This window comes from Pleurodeles waltl, chromosome 4_2 (assembly GCF_031143425.1).
Source record: "Pleurodeles waltl isolate 20211129_DDA chromosome 4_2, aPleWal1.hap1.20221129, whole genome shotgun sequence".
NCBI lineage: Eukaryota > Metazoa > Chordata > Amphibia > Caudata > Salamandridae > Pleurodeles > Pleurodeles waltl.
The window spans coordinates 843,220,932-843,243,358 of record NC_090443.1 but is presented as its reverse complement, the minus strand read 5'-3'; the positions used below and the strand labels follow the sequence as shown (position 1 = coordinate 843,243,358).

The 22,427-nt window shown below is 46.0% G+C and overlaps 1 protein-coding gene across 5 annotated transcripts in view; it reads right to left on the bottom strand.

Annotated features, from left to right (window-relative positions):
* Window positions 1–22,427, bottom strand: part of FGGY (FGGY carbohydrate kinase domain containing) — a 1,529,104-nt gene that overhangs the window by 297,081 nt on the left and 1,209,596 nt on the right. For all 5 annotated transcript variants that reach the window (XR_011202985.1, XM_069232576.1, XM_069232575.1 and 2 more), the window contains exon 13: window positions 10,874–10,994. Coding sequence is in view for 4 of the 5 variants with exons in the window: in XM_069232576.1 (XP_069088677.1) it covers window positions 10,874–10,994 (121 nt within the window). In the remaining variant the exon portion in view is untranslated. The remainder of the gene's footprint in view (window positions 1–10,873; window positions 10,995–22,427) is intronic.

The window sequence follows — 22,427 nt, the reverse complement described above, 5'->3', positions numbered from 1 at the left end:
ACGAATTTGTAAAGATATCACTGAAAAGTGATAGAAAGTGTCTTAAGTCTTTAGAAAGTAAACAGAGTCTCTTTCAAACACAAAGTACCTGGTTTCTGGTGGAAAATCTCCTCAGAGGGCCACAGGAGAAGAGGTGCGTGGAAAACTGGTGTGTGCGTCGATTTCTCCTCAGCACACACGGACTTGCGTCGTTACTTTCCACGCGGGGAGTCGGGCGTCGTCTTCCGGCGCGCGGACAGTCTCTTACTGTGGTTTGCGGGGAGTACCAGATGTCCCGGGTCTGTGTGTGGATTTTCCTGCTTGTTTTCCGGCTGCGCGTCGTTCTGCGGGGCTGCGCGTCGAAGTTTCGATCTCACGGCAGGCGTCGCGTCGATTTCTCCGGTGGAGTCGGGCGGCGTTGTCCTTGCGAGGCCGTGCGTCAAAGTTTTGATCTCACGGCAGGCGTTGCGTCGATTTCTCCTGGAAAGTCGGGCGGCGTTGTCCTTGCGAGGCCGTGCGTCAAAGTTTCGATCTCACGGCAGGCGTCGCGTCGATTTCTCCTGCGGAGTCGGGCGGCGTTGTCCTTGCGAGGCCGTGCGTCAAAGTTTTGATCTCACGGCAGGCGTCGCGTCGATTTCTCCCGGGAAGTCGGGCGGTGTTGTCCTTGCGAGGCCGTGCGTCAAAGTTTCGGTCGTCCCGAAGACGTCGCGTTGATCAGCGTCAGTGTGCGGCGTTTTTCTTGCCGTGGAACAAGCTGTGCGTCGAAAAGTTCGGCGCACGGCGCGTCCAAGAGGAAGAGAGAAGTCTTTTTGGTCCTGAGACTTCAGGGAACAGGAGGCAAGCTCTATCCAAGCCCTTGGAGAGCACTTTCACAGCCAGACAAGAGTTCAGCAAGGCAGCAGGCCAACAGCAAGGCAGCAGTCCTTTGTAGAAAGCAGACAGGTGAGTCCTTTGAGCAGCCAGGCAGTTCTTGTTGGCAGGATGTAGTTTCTGGTTCAGGTTTTTTCTCCAGCAAGTGTCTGATGAGGTAGGGCAGAGGCCCTGTTTTATACTAAGTTGTGCCTTTGAAGTGGGGGTGACTTCAAAGAGTCTCTAAGAAATGCACCAAGCCCCCTTTCAGCTCAATCCTGTCTGCCAGAGTCCCAGTAGGGGGTGTGGCAGTCCTTTGTGTGAGGGCAGGCCCTCCACCCTCCCAGCCCAGGAAGACCCATTCAAAATGCAGATGTATGCAAGTGAGGCTGAGTACCCTGTGTTTGGGGTGTGTCTGAGTGGATGCACAAGGAGCTGTCAACTAAACCTAGCCAGACGTGGATTGAAGGGCACAACAAGATTTTAGTGCAAAGAAATGCTCACTTTCTAAAAGTGGCATTTCTAGAATAGTAATATTAAATCCGACTTCACCATTCAGCAGGATTTTATATTACCATTCTGGCCATACTAAATATGACCTTCCTGCTCCTTTCAGATCAGCAGCTGCCACTTCAACAATGTATGAGAGCAGCCCCAATGTTAGCCTATGAAGGGAGCAGGCCTCACAGTAGTGTGAAAACGAATTTAGGAGTTTTACACTACCAGGACATATAACCACACAAGTACATGTCCTGCCTTTTACCCACACAGCACCCTGCTCTAGGGGTTACCTAGGGCACACATTAGGGGTGACTTATGTATAGAAAAAGGGGAGTTCTAGGCTTGGCAAATACCTTTAAATGCCAAGTCGAAGTGGCAGTGAAACTGCACACACAGGCCTTGCAATGGCAGGCCTGAGACAAGGTTAAGGGGCTACTGAGGTGGGTGGCACAACCAGTGCTGCAGGCCCACTAGTAGCATTTAATCTACCTGCCCTAGGCACATGTAGTGCACTCTACCAGGGACTTACAAGTAAATTAAATAGTCAATCATGGATAAACCAATCAGTAGTACAATTTATACAGAGAGCATATGCACTTTAGCACTGGTTAGCAGTGGTAAAGTGCCCAGAGGTCAAAAGCCAACAACAACAGGTCAGAAAAAATAGGAGGAAGGAGGCAAAAAGTTTGGGGATGTCCCTGTCCAAAAAGCCAGGTCCAACATGACCCCCTACCAGCCTAAAGCCAGGGGAGAACAATCACTATCCTGATGTACTACCCTGTTTGAGGCGACAGAACAAGGACCCAGGCCCACAACAGCAGGGGCATGCTCCAGTTCTTCGCCTTCCTGACTCCAATTGGATCACTCTGTCCATACTCTCAGGGCCCACTAAGCCAACCCATGGGGAACCTTTCTCCTTACCTGCGGATCCCATCTGTGCAGCACCTAACCTTACTTTGCTCACAGATGTATCCCAGGAGCAGGATAGTACCACCATGACCAACACAGTGGTGTTGCCCACTCTACCCCCGGGGTGTGACACTTGTCCCCTCCCCAGGGATAACTCTGTCCACCCGGACAGCAAGCCACAGTGATTACTGCCAGCTGCCAGGGATGAGAGCCAGGCCCCAGGCCTCTCAAAGCTCTCCAACCACTGTGGCTGTGGAGAGTGGGGGGCGGTAGCCCCAGGTGCTGGGCACCCTTTAACCACTCTCCCTTCCACCAGGTCAGGGATGACAGCCTGAACCTGGTCCTACCCTCTGGGGCTTTGTACCCTCCCTCCTGGAGCGGTACCCCCAGAGTCCAACATGGTCAGGGTGCTTACAGAAGTCGCCCTGTACCATTCCTCCACCAGTGCAGGGCTGTTAACCTGCAACTGGCCCTCCAACCTGGGGCCTGTACCTTCAGGTTGGACTAGGGCCCGGGGTGAGGCTTCCCTCCCCTGCCCTCCCTTCTGGGGTCCAGCACCCTCCAACTAGGACTGGCCTCCTCAGAAGACAACATGGTAGGGGCACTGTTATCAGTAGCCCCTCCCTCCAGGTCCGGGGGGACACCCTGAACCTGGTCTTCCAGCCCAGGTTCTGTACCCTCAGACTGGATCACTGCCTGGCAAACCAGGACTTCCTGGGGGGCACCCCTACCCCCCACCAGGTCAGAGTTTAACCTCTGCACCTGACCATTCAACTCAGAGTCACCACCCTGAAGTTGAACAATTGCCTGGCACGCCAGGACTTCCTGGAGGGCACACTGACCCTCCACCAGGTCAGAGTTTAACCTCTGAACTTGGCCATTCAACTCAGAGTCACCACCCTGAAGTTGAACAATTGCCTGGCACGCCAGGACTTCCTGGAGGGCACACTGACCCTCCACCAGGTCAGAGTTTAACCTCTGGACCTGGTTCTCCAACCTAGGGTCACCACCCTGAGGTTGGGCAACTGCCTGGCACGCCAGGGCTTTCTGGGGGGCACACCTACCCCCCACCAGGTCAGAGTTTAACCTCTGAACCCGGTTATCCAACCCAGAGTCAGCACCCTGAGGTTGGACAACTGCCTGGTACACCAGGACTTCCAGGGAGGCACACCTACCTCCCACCAGGTCAGAGTTTAACCTCTGAGCCTGGTGCCCCAACCCAGGGTCACCACCCTGAGGTTGGGCAATTGCCTGGCACGCCAGGACTTTCTGGGGGGAACACCTACCCCCCACCAGGTCAGAGTTTAACCTCTGAACCTGGTCATCCAACCCAGAGTCAACACCCTGAGGTTGGACAATTGCCTGGCACAGCAGGACTTCTTGGGAGGCACGCCTACCTCCCACCAGGTCAGAGGTTAACCTCTGAACCTGGTTCTCCAACCCAGGGTCACCACCCTGAGGTTGAACAATTGCCTGGCACGCCAGGGCTTTCTGGGGGGCACACCTACCCCCCAACAGGTCAGAGTTTATCCCCTGAACCTGGTTAGCCAATCCAGAGTCACCACCCTGAAGTTGAACCATTGCCTGGCAGGCCAGGACTTCCAGGGAGGCACACCTACCTCCCACCAGGTCAGAGTTTAACCTCTGAGCCTGGTTCCCCAACCCAGGGTCACCACCCAGAGGTTGGGCAATTGCCTGGCACGCCAGGACTTTCTGGGGGGCACACCTACCCCCCACCAGGTCAGAGTTTAACCTCTGAACCTGGTCATCCAACCCAGAGTCAACACCCTGAGGTTGGACAATTGCCTGGCACAGCAGGACTTCTTGGGAGGCACATCTACCTCCCACCAGGTCAGAGTTTAACCTCTGAACCTGGGTAACCAACCTAGAGTCACCACCCTGAGGTTGAATCTTTGCCTGGCATGCCAGGACTTCCTGGGGGGCACTCTCACCCCCCACAAGGGACATACCGTCCCCAAGGGTCACACAAGAGTCTGGTTGGCGCAGGTCTCCCGACCTCTGCCCATCCGGCAGAGTCTGGGTTTCCCCCAAACCAGAAACGGTTTCACCTGGGTCATTCCTGGGGGGCTCTGCTCTCAGAGCTGTCCCCTGACTCTCAAGGTCCTCCACTGGGGTCTGCAACCCCCTCTCAACCCTATGTCTGGACTTCTGCACCCCCTCACTAGGAGGGGTACTGCCAGACACCAGAACTGTTGGGATGCTGGCTACAGTCACCCCCCCAAGTTCTTCTGACACTGCGGGGCTTCCCTCAAAAGATGGCCCTACGGTACAGGCTAGGCTTCCCTCCTGGTGTTCCCTCATGGAACCCTCTAGGACCTGGGACCTACCTGGGACACTACAATCCTTTCCCACCTCACTCGGTTGGGAACCACCTAGACCACTCCCTTCAGGAGCACCCCCAAATGCCTCTTCAGACTCTCTGGTACTCACCCAGAAGTCTGCCTCCATTGTAAGTTCCCTGGGGTCAGAGAACTCACACTCCACCTGGTGTTGGCGTAGCTCTGGAAAATAAGGACCAGACATATGCTGTCCAGCAATTACATCATTCTGCCCTTCACATGTATTAACCACAGTACCCTTCACCCAACCACCCAGTAACTCAACCTTGGAAAAGCACTCTACTTCACCCTCCTGAGACTGGTGAGACAGTATCTGTCTGTCCCTGACACTCAATCCATACTCTTCTGGGATGTCTCTACACTCTATATCCAGGACGTCCACCAGGGGGGAACCCTTTTCTCTGTCACTCTCTGCTAGAGTCAGTAAAGTGTCCCTCCCCCCAGTAGGAATATGACTCCCTGTGCCAGTTCCCCAATCCTTCTCAGGGACCCTGTGCATAACGGGAACTACCTCATACCCTTGAACTGCCTGGGGTGTGTCAACTCCCTTCTTCAAGTTGGGCACCACATCTCTGGGCTTGTGCCCTTCTTCAGCAGTACTAGATGCAAGATTTTTGCTGCCACCATCTGAACTGGACTCAGCCCTTCCGGCCTCCAGTTTCAGCTCTTTACAGCTCAGCTCTTGAGCTGCAATCTTTTCTTCTTCCAGGGCTAAGAGTCTTTTTGCCTCAACCTCTGCAAGATACTCCTCTAATTGTTGCTCCTGTCGCCTTTGACCTCGGAGCCATTCATCTATTTCTGGGTCACTGTCCAACTCTGAGTAGTCTTCCTCCTCATCTGAGTAGTCTTCCTCCTCATGTGCGTAGTCCTCCTCCTCCTCTGAGGGGTACTTAGTCATTGTAGTGATGGAGCATCTCCGCCTTAGTAGATCTCCTTGCTACAGGAAGGCCCCATTTTCTGCAAAGCTCCCTTAGGTCAGCCTTAGTGAGGTGATCAGTACGAACAAAGAATGAGTAGGTAAGCAATCCCATTCTGATAAGATCTTACCAGCAAAAACCAAAATCCAAAGTCCAAAATATCAATAGTATATCCAGGAGGACATCAGAGAATCAAAAGCGAAAAAAGATGAAAAATCAAGTTGACCTTCAACTGTGGGTAGGTAGTGAAATACTTAGCTACTGTATGTCACTGCACAAACACAAGTCCTATCCTCACCGCTGATCACCAATGTTAGAAATGGGGTTTTTGGTTGGCAGTCAGGTTGCCCTCTGTCCAAGCAAGAACCCTCACTCTAGTCAGGGTAAGTCACACACAATCCAAAATCAGCCTGTGCTCACCCTCCGGTAGCTTGGCACGAGCAATCAGGCTTAACTTAGAAGGCAATGTGTAAAGCATTTGTGCAATAAATCATACAACACCATAGCATAACAACACAAAAATACACCACACAGTGTTTAGAAAAATATAAAATATTTATCTGGGTATCTTCAGGTCAAAACGATCAAAGTTGCAATACGAATTTGTAAAGATATCACTGAAAAGTGATAGAAAGTGTCTTAAGTCTTTAGAAAGTAAACAGAGTCTCTTTCAAACACAAAGTACCTGGTTTCTGGTGGAAAATCTCCTCAGAGGGCCACAGGAGAAGAGGTGCGTGGAAAACTGGTGTGTGCGTCGATTTCTCCTCAGCACACACGGACTTGTGTCGTTATTTTCCACGCGGGGAGTCGGGCGTCGTCTTCCGGCGCGCGGACAGTCTCTTACTGTGGTTTGCGGGGAGTACCAGATGTCCCGGGTCTGTGCGTGGATTTTCCTGCTTGTTTTCCGGCTGCGCGTCGTTCTGCGGGGCTGCGCGTCGAAGTTTCGATCTCACGGCAGGCGTCGCGTCGATTTCTCGGGCGGAGTCGGGCGGCGTTGTCCTTGCGAGGCCGTGCGTCAAAGTTTTGATCTCACGGCAGGCGTTGCGTCGATTTCTCCTGGAAAGTCGGGCAGCGTTGTCCTTGCGAGGCCGTGCGTCAAAGTTTCGATCTCACGGCAGGCGTCGCGTCGATTTCTCCTGCGGAGTCGGGCGGCGTTGTCCTTGCGAGGCCGTGCGTCAAAGTTTTGATCTCACGGCAGGCGTCGCGTCGATTTCTCCCGGGAAGTCGGGCGGCGTTGTCCTTGCGAGGCCGTGCGTCAAAGTTTCGGTCTTCCCGAAGACGTCGCGTTGATCAGCGTCGGTGTGCGGCGTTTTTCTTGCCGCGGAACAAGCTGTGCGTCGAAAAGTTCGGCGCACGGAGCGTCCAAGAGGAAGAGAGAAGTCTTTTTGGTCCTGAGACTTCAGGGAACAGGAGGCAAGCTCTATCCAAGCCCTTGGAGAGCACTTTCACAGCCAGACAAGAGTTCAGCAAGGCAGCAGGCCAACAGCAAGGCAGCAGTCCTTTGTAGAAAGCAGACAGGTGAGTCCTTTGAGCAGCCAGGCAGTTCTTGTTGGAAGGATGTAGTTTCTGGTTCAGGTTTTTTCTCCAGCAAGTGTCTGATGAGGTAGGGCAGAGGCCCTGTTTTATACTAAGTTGTGCCTTTGAAGTGGGGGTGACTTCAAAGAGTCTCTAAGAAATGCACCAAGCCCCCTTTCAGCTCAATCCTGTCTGCCAGAGTCCCAGTAGGGGGTGTGGCAGTCCTTTGTGTGAGGGCAGGCCCTCCACCCTCCCAGCCCAGGAAGACCCATTCAAAATGCAGATGTATGCAAGTGAGGCTGAGTACCCTGTGTTTGGGGTGTGTCTGAGTGGATGCACAAGGAGCTGTCAACTAAACCTAGCCAGACGTGGATTGAAGGGCACAACAAGATTTTAGTGCAAAGAAATGCTCACTTTCTAAAAGTGGCATTTCTAGAATAGTAATATTAAATTCGACTTCACCATTCAGCAGGATTTTATATTACCATTCTGGCCATACTAAATATGACCTTCCTGCTCCTTTCAGATCAGCAGCTGCCACTTCAACAATGTATGAGAGCAGCCCCAATGTTAGCCTATGAAGGGAGCAGGCCTCACAGTAGTGTGAAAACGAATTTAGGAGTTTTACACTACCAGGACATATAACCACACAAGTACATGTCCTGCCTTTTACCCACACAGCACCCTGCTCTAGGGGTTACCTAGGGCACACATTAGGGGTGACTTATGTATAGAAAAAGGGGAGTTCTAGGCTTGGCAAATACCTTTAAATGCCAAGTCGAAGTGGCAGTGAAACTGCACACACAGGCCTTGCAATGGCAGGCCTGAGACAAGGTTAAGGGGCTACTGAGGTGGGTGGCACAACCAGTGCTGCAGGCCCACTAGTAGCATTTAATCTACCTGCCCTAGGCACATGTAGTGCACTCTACCAGGGACTTACAAGTAAATTAAATAGTCAATCATGGACAAACCAATCAGTAGTACAATTTATACAGAGAGCATATGCACTTTAGCACTGGTTAGCAGTGGTAAAGTGCCCAGAGGTCAAAAGCCAACAACAACAGGTCAGAAAAAATAGGAGGAAGGAGGCAAAAAGTTTGGGGATGTCCCTGTCCAAAAAGCCAGGTCCAACAGTATCCCTTAACTTTTTGCCTCTGTTCCCCTGGTTCTTGATGTGTGCTGGACTCTGATTTTGCTGTTTTTGTTACTACCAGTGCTAAAGTGCAAGTGCTCCTTGTAATTGTCTTATACATGATTGGCATATTTGGTTTACTAGTAAATCCCTAGTAAAGTGGACTAGAGATGCCAGGGCCTGTAAATCAAATGCTACTAGTGGGCCTGCATCACTGATTGTGCCACCCACATGAGTAGCTCTGTAATCATGCAGTGTCTGTGTGTGCAGTTGTAACTGTAAATTCGACTTGGCAAGTGTACCCACTTGCCAGGCCCAAACCTTCCCTTTTCTTACATGTAAGGCACCCCTAAGGTAGGCCCTAGGTAGCCCCAAGGGCAGCGTGCAGTGTATGGTTAAGGTAGGACATATAGTAATGTGTTTTATATGTTCTGACAGTGAAATATTGCTAAATTTGTTTTTCACTGTTGCAAGGCCTGTCCCTCTCATGTCCCTCTCATAGGTTAACATGGGGGCTACCTTTAAATCTGATTAAAGTGTAGATTCCCTTTGGGAGCTGATGGACATGTGGAGTTTGTGGTCTCTGAGCTCACAATTTAAAAATACATCTTTTAGTAAAGTTGATTTTAAGATTGTGTGTTTGAAAATGCCACTTTTAGAAAGTGAGAATTTTCTTGCTAATACCATTTCTGTGACTCTGCCTGTTTGTGGATCCCCTGTCTGGGTCAGTTTGACAGTTGGGCTGGTTGCACCTCATACTAGACAGTGACATAAAAGGAGCTGGGGTGAAGTGTGCATTTCCTGATGAGCCATCTGTGCTAGGAGGGAGGGGAGGATTGTTGCTTGGGGTGACCTGTATGTGGTTTCTAGGAGGCATCAGGATGATCAGTTTCCAGAGAATGTCTCATAAGGGCTATTGCTTCAGAAAGGGATCTTGCAACTCCTTCCATTGGAACATGAGGATGAACGAAATCTATGATAGGCCAAAAGTATTTATGGTTTTTGAGAGTGAAGCGAAGACAACTTTGGAATAACTGAATCTTAGCAATTCTAAAGATATGTTCAATCTTTCCCCTACTCACAACTCACTTAATGGCCTCCTTATCCTCAAAAAATCTGCCTGCATAACAATATTTGGAGCATTGTCCAAATCAGCTGGACTGAACATTATTCTGTGGGCACGATCAAGCCTATGGGGTGGTACCTCTCTCTTGCCTCTGATCGCCTTAAGGCAATTTCTGGTAAAGCTCAGGATGTCTTCCCCTTCTGTGTCTCTATATATCCCTCATAAGAGTACATTTAAGCACCTGCTTCTGTTCTCTAAGTCCTCTTGTTTCACTTGCAGCTCTATATTTTGTTCATCCAGGGCCTGAATTCTACGCCAGAACATCTCATGATTTCTGGTCCAGGCATCTGTAGTTCATTTGAAAGAATTTACTCTAGTACCGATATCGGACACCACCTTCTGGATTTCTTACATACAAGTCTTGAAGTCCAATGTTACAGATACAATCTCAGTACGTAATTCACAGAGAAAACGTCTCATATGCTCTTGTGACATGGGGGTCTCTGTGATACCCTCACTCCTCTGTAGAAGTTCAGCTTCTCACCATTTTCTGATGTGGACTGTCCTAACATCTCTGCTAACAAATTCTCCCGCTGGGGTTTGCCTTCTCACCATTGTGTGCTTGTGTGAGAACAGCAGGGATGGGGGGGGGGGGCGGGAGTTATAGCTGATCAGAGAGTGTAGGGCCATATGAAAAGAGTCTATGTGCCATGCCCTCTTGGCCCCTTGTAGGGGGGGGGGTGCTCAACAGGTGCCTTGTGCAGAGTGGAGTGGTCCTATTTGCACCAATGGAGACCCTTATGTACGGGTTTAGAATGGTAAGACAACGGCTACCCTAAATCTACCATCTGTGATTGTTACCTGGTTCTAAGAACAGCAGCCCTGCTGCTACACCCAATACAGCAAACAGACTCAGAAATGGGTAAACGGTAAAACGAAAGAATGTTACCAGAATCTTACTTCAAATAAATACATATTTTTTATGTTAGTCCTACATTTCCCTTCTCCCACTCTTCTGGAAATGTGTGTGTAACCATCCTACTAATGTTCCACTAAAGTGAGAATCAAAATATTCACCTTTATTAAATACGTGTACGCAAAAATACTGAGGCCAGTAATATCGACCTTCAATTACATTGTGACCAGAATAGCGACTGACATATCGCAAAGCAAGCATACATATGGGAGTGCGGATTTACTATTATTAACCTCACATCTACCAATCTTGACCACACGTTGATAGTCGATATGGTGCTGTCAGTGTACATGCAGCTCAATACAAAAAAACGTTATTTTGTGAGAACATCTTATCTAACATATTCAGGGCAGAAATGCATATTTCAGCGACACATGAAAAGAGCTAAGGAAGCCAGCTGGACAAACTAACCTCAAATTATGTGAGGACAAACATGCTCTCTGCGTAATGAAATCCTTAGGGCTTTGGGACACTGCACCAAGTGCAAAAGCGTGCATTCAAAGGTTTTAGGGCATAACATTTTATTACGCCACACGGTTTTGGCAAACCACGTAAAGTGAGCTCTGTGGAGAAGAAATATTTGTTTTTCCAAAAGCAAAGTTTTTTGAACCGCCTATGAAAACAAAACTCACTAACTTTCTTCTTTCCCACATCCTCTGTGGTGCTTACCAGTGATGTCTGCATGCATCTGCACAAAGAGCGGGTTCTTGCTCAGGCCGCCACAGACGAACAGCGTGTTGATGTGATGGCCTGAAGTCTGCATTGTATCCAGAATATGCCGTGTTCCCAACTAAAAAGCAACCAAAGACATGACACATGTAGCATTCATTTGCACGTCATTTGCACGACAGCATCTAGTTTCAAGTATATATATTAGCAATTCTCGGCCTACGGCTCGGTAAAGTAGTTGAGTGCTAAGAGTACCAGCCCATCATGGACATAGAATCTGATTAAGGCATGAAAATGAAGGGACAATGATGGATCCTGAGGTAAACAGGTATTAGAGGTAAGTTTTTTTTTTAACTGTCCTGGAACTCATTCAAAACCATAAACTGCCGCAGCGGGTCCAAGATCCTGGATATAGTGTAATCTCGGCAGCCTATTAAACCAAACAACTTTCCAGCCTAAGCTTTCTGTCAAAATACACAATTCTTAAAAGAGTCTGTGTTCTCTATTCTAGGGAAACACTGTGCAAAGTCAAGTTATTCTTGTTTCTCAGAATAAGCTCAACCCCTTTCCGCAGGCCTAGAAGACCAAGCTCCATACCTTCCAGTCAGGAACAGTGTAACTGGCACCTGTCAGTGCCACAGGGGCCTCTGCTCGGAGAGAGGGAGCACAATGATGGCGGCCTGTGTAACAGACAGGTTTGTTTTGCTTAGCGAGCAGAGTGTGATGAAAGTAAAAAGCAGTAGGCAAAAAAAAGTGTCAAATGTGTGCCCTTCAATTTACAGCTCTCAATAGGATCTTCAAACTATCACTCATGAGGGAATATTAAACAAAAAACCTTCATATATGTGGAGTGGGTGGCTCGCTACAATATACATTCTTTTTTTAAGCTAATTTTATGGCGCTATCAATTGTCATTACGTGACAAATCCCTTCAATCTCTTCGGCCATACTGACATGACCTCCATGTGAAGAGTGCTCTCATTTTTTATTAATTTCACAGCTTCCTCAGCAGCCTGAGGCTATCTTCTTCCAGTGAGTTGTCATTAGTTTGAAAGTGAGGGTAAAAGGAGCCAGGTCACTCGCATTGGTGCTCTGGGCTATGTCTTAGTCTCACAAACACGGATTTCGACACTAGAACTATTGTTGGAATGGGGAGAATCTCTACTTTCCAATTATATCTCTCTCTATGTGATCCCTGCTCGGTGACTACCACAGGAGAGCTAGCCTTTCTAAAGTGTAAGGAACATCAAAGTCCTTGATTTTGCCATCTGGGGTAACAAACATCACAGCTGGCCTATGCACCTCTAAGTGAATGGCGCAGTTCCATAGACATAACCCCAAAGCCAGAAATGTCCTTTTCTTAGCAAGGTGTCAAATGAAAAGTCATGGAAGATGTCTATTTCTGTGATCACTATTCTTGTGGGGACTTTATTTGCAGCCTGGAGAATCTACTGTGCTTGTTGATGTGTTAAGTGGTAGGCTATGAATTTTTAGCAGATTGTGCCTCCTTTCAATGTCTCATACATTTAATATTACCCCTGTGAATATCCAGAGCATGTTTGAAAGTGAATTGCAAGAGATCAGGTATCAAGGTAGTAAGGAGATTGATCACACCATCTTTCTTCATTTTTTTTTAATGGCACGGCTGAGAAGAGGAAGTTGTCCTTTTTTACTTATGGCTTCCGGTCCGCAGTCTTATTGTGCAGTTTAACTTTTTTTTGCCACTAAAGAAATTCAGCTCGCTTGTTTTTTGAAACTCTCAGTCTATCTTCCAGTGCGTCCAATCATTTCTTAAAGGATGTAATATAATGTCTGATCTAATGTCCTCTCTCATTGCCTACAGTGTGCTTAAGTTCACAGACCAAGAAGATAGTTTTATGTTAAATAAAGTCAATCAAGTTATCATGAGTCACTTCTGGCATCTTGGAGGGCATTTTATCATGGGGCAACTTCTGTGGTTTGATGATTGTAGCTTCCATGAGACTAAATGCCAAGACAATTTCTGTTTAGACGCCTGAGACTTTGCAGGCAGTATTAGAGGTGATCAAAAAAGTATTTATTGTGCAGCAGCATTACTCGTTTTAATTCATCCAGGAACCACATCTGTGTAGGAACAATGTTTGGGCACAAACCAGATTTAGCATCTGCACATAGTCCAGGCATTCTAGTTCACTATCTATCCAAGCCCCAAATGATTCAGATAGAATACGGTGAATATGGACACGAACTGTAGAGATTGAGCTGGGGTTGAATGTATATTCCAGCTATAGTTTATCTGGTCTAATCAGTGTTGTTAATCACCATAAATATTAAGAACAAAGGACAGATGCATAGAAAGACGTACCTTCAATGCTGCTTCTATTTCTAAATCACCTAAATCCAATATGGTCCTCACTTTAGTTTTCAGTTATGACATCACAGCCGAGGCTTCCATTCCCCGTTCTGTCACAACAGCCTCTTCACTGTCCCTGATCAACATTGTGACAAAAAAATAGAGTCCTGAAGTGAATCCATCTTCGTCCTCATTTCTGTCTTCATTGGGAAGGTGTTTGCAGTCTCTGCTGCTCCTGGTTGGAGTTCTGCCTGACTCCTTCAGCCTTATGCCATCCAAGAGTTCCTTGCCGCCGTGAAGAGCTGATTGCACATTCAGTGCATTTAGGAGGGCCTGTGGTAGCTGGTTCAATATGCCAGGACCTCTGTAGCTTGTCATCAGGAGGAACCTTAATTAGCATGCTGTAGCAGGTGCCTGAGCAGGCCTCATTTCTGTGTGAGTGATGGTGTTAGGTTTGGTGAGCAATCACACACTATCTAGGGATGTGAGAGAATTCTGCAAGTTTTAGAGTTCATATCACTGATGTTACGAGAACGGGATTCTTGTTTCAGCTTACACTTTCCCTAATAGCAGCTGTGGCTCCTCCGCTAAGGTGAAAAAAGGAAAAATAAAATGATGATAACACAATGTTATTGTCATTAAATTTTTCATTGCGAGCCAGGTTAGGGCGGGGCGGGGCTGGGCCGGAGGGGGCTGGAGGAGGGCTGGAGGAGGAGTGGTACGTGCACCATAAGTGTGCATGACTGTCTGGACAGTCGTCTTGGGCCACCAAAACAGACATGCAGACTGTATTGCACAGCCGAGTGGAGAACATGCACTGGTTCACACTCCTTGTCTGAGTGTTGAAGCCGGCTGCTCAGATCAATCATGACGCTGCTGTCACGCTGGCGGCAGCAGCGTCATGATTGGCTTAGGGGAGTCTGGGAGCCTATGTGCTGCCGGACCGTGCTGCCAGGAAGAGTAGATGGAGGAAAGGCAGCAGCCATTCTTAGGCAAGTGACTTTTATTTATTTATACTCAGGCCCCCCCGCCCACTACCTTTACAAAGCGATCGCCACTACCTAATAGTCACACCTAATTGTCACTGATTCTGACTGGTCAATTCAGAGCTTCAGAGGAACACCACCATATTCCTTGAAACCACACTCCGTGCTCTAATAATGCTCCTTTGAAGAAGAGAAGAGCCATGAAACATGGTATCCCATGCAACATCCTCAATTTCACCATTTCTTTGTACCCCAATGGCAACAAGCACTGCTCTGGGAATTGTCCCTTCCTTACTGATGCTAACCTTCTTCATATGGACAGTCTCTTCTCTGAATTTTCAATCTGCCATGACACCCTTCTCTGTGGCCAGTTTAGAAAGAAAAAATATTTCCCCCCTCAGCCTTTTCCTCTAACATGGAAGATGTGCCTATGAACTCTTTCTCCATACTGTCTAATTTTACATAACAATATAATTCCATTCATTGTTCATACTGTCCGCAACATCCTCTGTATTGATGTAAATCTGCCCTTGCTCACAACCTCGCTTTGCTAAGCCCCAATGTCTTGCTTGTAGGCTCTCCTTTGTGTTGAACAGCAAAATTCCAGTCTTCGTCTCTGAAAATCCCACTCTTCTTCACTTTTCTCTTTTCCTAATTAACTCCTGTCTCAGCGTCCCCCATTTCCTTTTGGCCAGGTATCCCCAAGATGGAATCAGGAATAGGGGTGGGGTTCTGCCTTCCTTGTAGCTCATTGCTAAGCTTCTAAATAAATGAATAAAATTTCTGTGCCTTCACCCTACTTTCTTACCCTGCAGTCATCTGCCATGCAAGCTGTATGTGCTGTGGTTTATTTATTTATATTTTATTCAGGTTCTTCGTATTGTACATCAAAGCCCTGGGCACAGGATGTGAGAAAGTTTCACAGAGAATGGTAAAGTACGTCGGAGAACAAGCGAAAATTGGTGACTATGGCCATTTTACCAGATGGACCGTGCGAATTGTCTGGACTATTGCTTATTGTTAAAATTGATTAGAAAATGCCATGTCGTGTTATATTTGTTGTTATTTTTACTCGTAAGGCAGTTGCAAAGCATCTTTTAGCAGAATACACACCTTACCATTCCAGATGTTCCTGTCACAGAAAACCTTTGCAAATTCTGAAAAAGGTAGCTTTCCGCAGGGCATTTTCCAGTTTCAGAAAAACATCTTGTTTTCAGAAGCTATAAGCTTACATATTTAAGAAACATTTTTACATTTTATTAAATAATGTACTGTTGAAGGACATTTAGACAAGTACCTTGCTAGACAAAATACCCTCTTTTGGGACTTTCACCTAGAACAGTACAGTTCCTATATGAAATGTTAATTTAGGTAGACTGAGATTCGTTAAAATTCATGCACTTCCAATGCAATTATATGTGAAAAGTTGGATATTTCCATGCGCGGTTCATAACCCAATTCCTGACTTAATCATCTACCAAATGGGAATACACAGACATGTAGCTGACATTTCTACCTTCCATGGTCACACACTGACTGGGCACCCAAGTTTGAATCCAAATGCACTTACTCTATAATATGAACACCTCGCTCTATGCTTTAACTATAACAACGTTTACATGAGTCTGAACACTCAACTCTAGGGAACAATAGTCAAAATGTTATTTTATTATGTGCGAAATGTACATAAACAGCATGTCTAATATATATTAATCATGCTTCTGCAGATATGAAATAATCACTAGGGCGTATGAAAAATTACAAAGCAGTAAGTGGGGCAACTGAAGCCAACCTTCATGTCAAGGGATGTACACAGCGAAGATGCTCAGAGGGATGGGGAAGAGATTCGTAATTTCTTCTTCCTAGATGGATAGACTGTCTCCACTCGGTAACACAGTCTCCCGGTAGATTTTATCACCGCAAGTGAAGGAATGGATTGCTTTCCTGTTCTTAAGATATGAAACAAGGCCAAAAGGAAACACCTTTCTTCTGAGCCAAGTATCTCTATTCTACAAGTCTCATATTTCCAAATCCTACAAGGCCTACAGAGAAATAGCTGGGGTGCTGCTGTCTCTAGGTCGGGTTGTGCTTTGGTGTTCGAAGTGCAATGAACTTCTCCTGGGATTGCCTTGACAAGGGCCTGCTTTGCAGCTGCCAAACAACTCTGCCTTTACCAAATTAACTGAGGCCTCGAGATGATTCAGAGTGCAGATGACACAATTTGTGACTGCTTTTATGTTCATGGGTCATGCTGGACCCAGTTGTCTGCTCAGTCCTGGATATTTCCTTTTGGGGGTGTGCGAGCTGTGGTGTGGTTTTTGATGGAGTTATAGGTGATTCAGCTGGTGCTGAAGAGTATGCAGGTTTCGGGACAGATTCAGTGTAGTTGCATAAGTGTTGAGGTTATGTTGTTGAACTTCTTAAGGTCCCCGATGAGACATGCTGTGCTATAAAAAATGCTCTTCAAGGATGAAAATGTGATCTTGGGAAGACCACAGAGCAGAATTCTGTCTCCATCTGAGTGGGAGAAGACCAGTTCTTTGAAGGAGAGGCCAGTGTCAAGGGTGAATCCAAGTTGTTAGAAATTGGGTTTCTGGTTGGCAGACGTATGCACCCTGTCCAAGCAGGAACCACAATTATAGTCAAGGTAAGTCGATATACACCATAAATTAACATGTGCTCAACATTTGGTAGCTTGGAACAGAAAAGGCAGAATTAACCTACGAGTCAAAGTGTTAAGTATGTGTGCAACACTTCAAGCAGCAAAACAATTAAAACACCACACAAAAAGATACCACACCTGGTTTTTAAAAAGAGAGCTTCATTTAATGAACAAAATAACAGGAAAACCACAAACATCCAACAACTATAAGTGACGGTACAAATGTTTAAACAATAAACTTAGTAGTAGTGCTTAAAAGAGTAAGGCGCTAACCGGGGTAATCTGGTTGCGCTAGACCGAGTTAAATCCAAAAGTTCAGGCTGACTGTAATGGAGTGAGGTTTGGATTCAGTTCCAGCCAAGTACCACTGAAGTTTTACTTTCTCAAGAATTGAGTCAAGAGTCCTGTTGCGGGGAAGAAGTTCACCGGGAGCAAGGAGAGCGTCACTGGCGGTGATCTGTGGGCATTAAGAGACAGCTGGGCATTGTGGACAGACAGACTGGAGTCTCATGGTCACAAGTGGTGATGCATGCTGTGTGAAGAGATGAACTTAAGGTGGCTTGCGCTGATTCTTCAGGGAGGGTGTCGTGGTTTCAGAGGAAATGGGCTTGTGCACAATTATGAAGAGCACAAAAGCTTGATTTCAGGAGCCCAAAAACCCACTTCCAAGGCCCCAGGACCTGAGAGGTGCCTCTTGGGGGCCAGGAGCTTGTTGGAGATGGGTTCCGGAGCTGTAGGGAGCATGTTATGTCCCTGAGGCTCAGATCTCCTGCGCAGACTAGCACTTGGAGTCTATCTTGGGTCCTGGGCTCAAAATGGAAGGTTGCAGGACCAGTCCTCCTTCCCCAGTCAAGGAAGCATGTAGGCAGCAGGTCAGCAAAGCAAGAAAGCAGTTCTTCCAGAGCAGCAGTCCAGAAGAGTAGCAGTCCTTGTAGCAGCACAGCAGTCCTTCCTCCTGGCACACTATCCACAGGTCCAGCAGTTTACTGAGTTGGTAGAGTCAGAAGTCCAATCCCCTTTGCCCAGAGGTTCCTTAGAAGTGGGGGAGACTACAAAGAAAGGCTTTGAATAACACATATGTCCTCCCTTCCTGCTGTGGCCCCAGAATCACTACGGGGGTGAGTGCAACCCTTTGTGTGTGGACAGGACACTGCCTATTCAGGTTTAAGTGTCAGCCCCTCCCTCACATCCTGCCCAGGATCAATCATCAGGATGTTGATGGTCTTTCAGTAACACCTAAGCTTCACTTTGTGTGCGGCTGTCTAGAGGGAATGCACAAGTCCAGCTGCCACCCCCACCCAGACGTGTAGTAGAGAGAGGTTGCAGGCATGCAGGGCTAACAGCAGGAACATGCCAACTTTCTAAAAGTGCATTTTCAAAATTGTAACAATAAATCCAAATTTACCATTAAAGAGGATTTGTCATTACAATTCCATAGGTACTAAATATGACAGGTCTACTCCTTCTCAATCAGGGATTACAACTTAATAAATGTAATAAGGAATCCCCAGTGCTATCCTATGAGATGGGTAGGTCTCACAATAGTGAAAATGAGTTTGAGAGTTTTTCACTACCAGGACATGTAAAGCTTAAAGATATAAGTCCTGCCTTTTAATTACATAGCACTCTGCCCTATGAGCTACCTAGGACCTCCCTTAGGGGTGACGTGTATGTAATAAAAGGGGAAATTAAGGTTTGACAAGGGATGTTAAATGGCAAGTCAATATGGCAGTGTAATGTTGCACTCAGGCTGCAATGGCAGGCCTGGGAAATGTTTTAAAGTACTACTTAGTTGGGTGGCATAAGTAGTGCTGGAGGCCCACGAGTAGCATTTAATTTACATACCCTGGGCACATGAAGTGCACTTTACTAGGGACTTATAAGTAAATTAAGTATGCTAATTAGGTACATACCAATCAAGTCATGTTTTAGTGATAGAACGAGTGCACTTTAGCACTGGTCAGGAGGGTAAAGTGCTCAAAGTCCTAAAGCTAACAAAAAGAAATCTGCAAAAATGTGAGGCATGCTGGCAAAATGTCTGGGGGAAGACCACTCTAAGGCTGTGAGGTCTAACACAAATGATTTTGTTTTGGCATTATGCTGACATGCTCAGCTGTCTGATTTAATCCAGGAAAATTTAATTTGACTCTAGTTGTTTTGGGATGTTAGAAAACAGGAGGAATCCATTCTTCAGTGGGTTGAGCTTAAGAGCGGTGTTTGACATGCAATTCTTGATTAGTTCAAGGTCGATTAGCAGTGCTGAATGTTTTAGCTGAGCAGACTTGGATTGAGGGTTGTGTTTCATTAGCATAGTGAAATTTGAAAGAACCACGGCACATCCAAACAGTCCAAATGTATATCCTTTAATCTTCTTGGGTTATTCATTGGATAAAAACCATTATAATGTTCCATGTACAAACAGCCGACACGTGTTTCGTCGTAACAACGACTTTCTCAAGGCTGTAAAATAATATTCAAAATGACATAGTCAGCCAATAATTCCATTGTCTAGTATACGATCTTTTTACCTTCACCCACAGGTGATATGACCAATGAGTGTGTTCAAACCATGCCTCAGGCAAAAACCGAAAGGTGTTAAATCGTCTTAATCCCAGTGCAAGGTAGGTTAATAAAACAGCTAGTTGGTGCTCTCCATGTTGCTAGAGAAAAATACTAAACATTCTATACACATGTTCTACATGGATAAAATTTGAAGTGTAATGTTACACCACCCCGTGTGAAAAATGTATATACTATTTGGAAATACATGCCGGTCACTATGGAGATAAGAGTATAAAGAAGAAAAATAGAGGTTGCAGCAAAGAGACATACCTTACTAATAGAATATGTATTGTTAGAGCTGTGTTAGAACACATCCAGACTGTGTCAATTGAATGTAGAAGTTCCTCTCCAAATGTGAGGGTATTCCGATTTATAATCCGGGGTACACCTTGAAAAAATATCAAGGTCGTACCAGGACCATGATAAGTCCAACTATGAGAAAAAGATAAGGAAGGAAACCAAACAAGCGATCAACTCTGTGCCAAGCAGCCCATAAGGTACAAATGTCTCGATCTAAAAGTAGCTTAAAAAAAAGTGTTGGATAGGGAGAAGCGTCCCATTTTATGGGTAAGAGGGATAGAAGTTAAAATATTGTGGGGCATAATATCCTGAAGCTATGGTTGTATGCCCAAAATGCCCAATAAGAATGCAGATAAACAAGCGCAACTTATTCCAAATCCAATAAGCTGCCACAAACTCAGAATCAGTAAGAAAAAATAATATCAGGTGACCAGCATGTCTTGTCCTGAGGCAACAGAGAGTTACTAAGATCTTCCGCCACAAAGGCAGTGATAATTAATATAACCAAAGTTGTACAGCCATGAAATAAAACTGAACACTCCACTGACCACGTGTTGTAAAGTTGAGAGAGAGGAAAAAGGAAAAAACCGCTACCCTCTGGTTTACAGTCTATTGTTTGGACAATATGATAAAGAAAACCTCAACCCAAAGTAATATGCTAATATTTAGCATTCATCGTATTATATACAAACAGAGATACTGAGTAGGGAAAGCGTCCCATTCTATGGGTAAGGAAAATGGATGTTCACACACTTTGGGGCAACAGAGCCTAAAGCTATGGCAGTGTGCCCAAAATATCAATAGGAAAGCAAGTAATCCAAATGCTACATTTAGCCAGATCAAATAAACTGCCAGAAACTCTGAATCCGTGAGAAAAATAGTGTGGGGTAACCCAACATGTATCTTCTTTAACCAGAGAGGGTTACTGAGATTCTCCGCCAAGCAGGCACTGCTAATTGTTTATAACCAACATTGTTGGGCCATAAAACATACCGATATAATCGTCTGACCACTTGTTATACAATTACGAGAGAGAAAAAAAAAACGTTGCTAGTTGGTTGACTGTCTATCTTGCTATCGTTATAGGAACGAACTAAACACTCATCGTGTTCATTACGACAGGGAAAGTAATAATCGGTATCATAAATCCGGAGGTGAGTTCTTATCGGTAGTGTGTCAGAGCTTGTCCCGCGCTTCGAATAACAGGCGCGCTTAGGCTGGCTCCGACAAATATTTAAAGTAATTCGACCAATAGAAATGGAAAAAGGACAAGGATTTCAGTATCCCGGTGGCGGCCATCTTGGAATAGGCAAAGCCCAAAATGTACGGGTAAAGATCGGCAAAAAAATAGAAAAAAAAGAACGGTTCGTCGAAGGAAAACAAATGTAAAGTGAAACAGTAGGCATGCAGGAAAGCACCCAAGGTGTGGCCCACATTTTTATAAACCAATTAGAAATCAAATATTAGGAGTGCAATCCTATCATAGGGGATATGTTTGATGGTATGAGGCTGACAAGAGGTTTATTGACAACATTCCAATATCACACACAGATACACCTTTATATTGGATAACAGTCATTTGGTGCCAGTGTATAGGATCCAGAGCAGTAACACTTAGGTGACAGTTCAAACAGTAGAGTGAACAAACTCCACATGACTAGCCATTCAAAGAGATTGGGATGTACACATGTTAAGTATATGGTTGACAATATAAAAGTTGTTACAACATTATCAATGTACATTCCCAGCAGTTACACAGTACAATCACAGAAAGACATGTAGGTCGTTTTCTTTGTTGAACCCGTCCTCAACAGCCCGAAGCTTAATTATGCATCTACTTTCTAGCTGTCTCAACATTAGTGTCCTGTTACCACCCCTAGAACAGACACCCAGAGAGGCAATGCCATGTGTTCTGATGTTGCACATGTCCCGCTGGGTATGTCTGGAGTTAAAATGTAGTGCAAATGGATAGTCTTTATTATTGTTTTTAATAACTCGAAGATGTTCCTGTAACCTTTCTTTGTAGGGTCTGATGGTGCTACCTACATAGATATAGTTGCATACACAAATGAGACAGTATACCACATATTTAGTATTGCAGTTTATGAAATGTCTGATGTAATGCGTTACACCGGTATTGTAGCAAGATGTTTTGATTTTATCCATGGTATATTCACAGATACTACACTGTCCACATTTGTAAAAACCCTGAGGTGGTCGTGGGATCCAGTTGCTCTTAGGAATGCTAGGTAGGAAGCTGTGACATAACTGATCTCTCAGCGTGCGACCCCTACTGTATACAACATTAGGTCTGTCTCTCAGGCCACTTTTCAAGGTGTTGTCCGACAATAGTAGTGGCCAGTTCCTTCTCAAACTTTTGAAAACATCTGAGCTAATGGTGCTAAATGGGGTAATCAGACTAAGTTCCTTGTGCTCTTTAGTGGTTTTTCTGGGTCAGTTATTGGTTAATAGTGTTCTATCAATTGTACAAATTCTCTTGTGTGTCTTATCCCACAGTTGTCCTGAATATCCTCTCTTGAGGAATCGTTGTTTCAGTAAGCCAAGTTCGTTGGTGAATTAGCATAGTGATGAATCTTGATAATGTTTAGTATGGATCCAAGGAATTCCACGTAGAGAGTGAAGATAGTGGTGAGAAAGGATTCCTGAAGCACTCTGCAGTTGACAGGGAGTTTTTGGGTAAATGAAGTTACC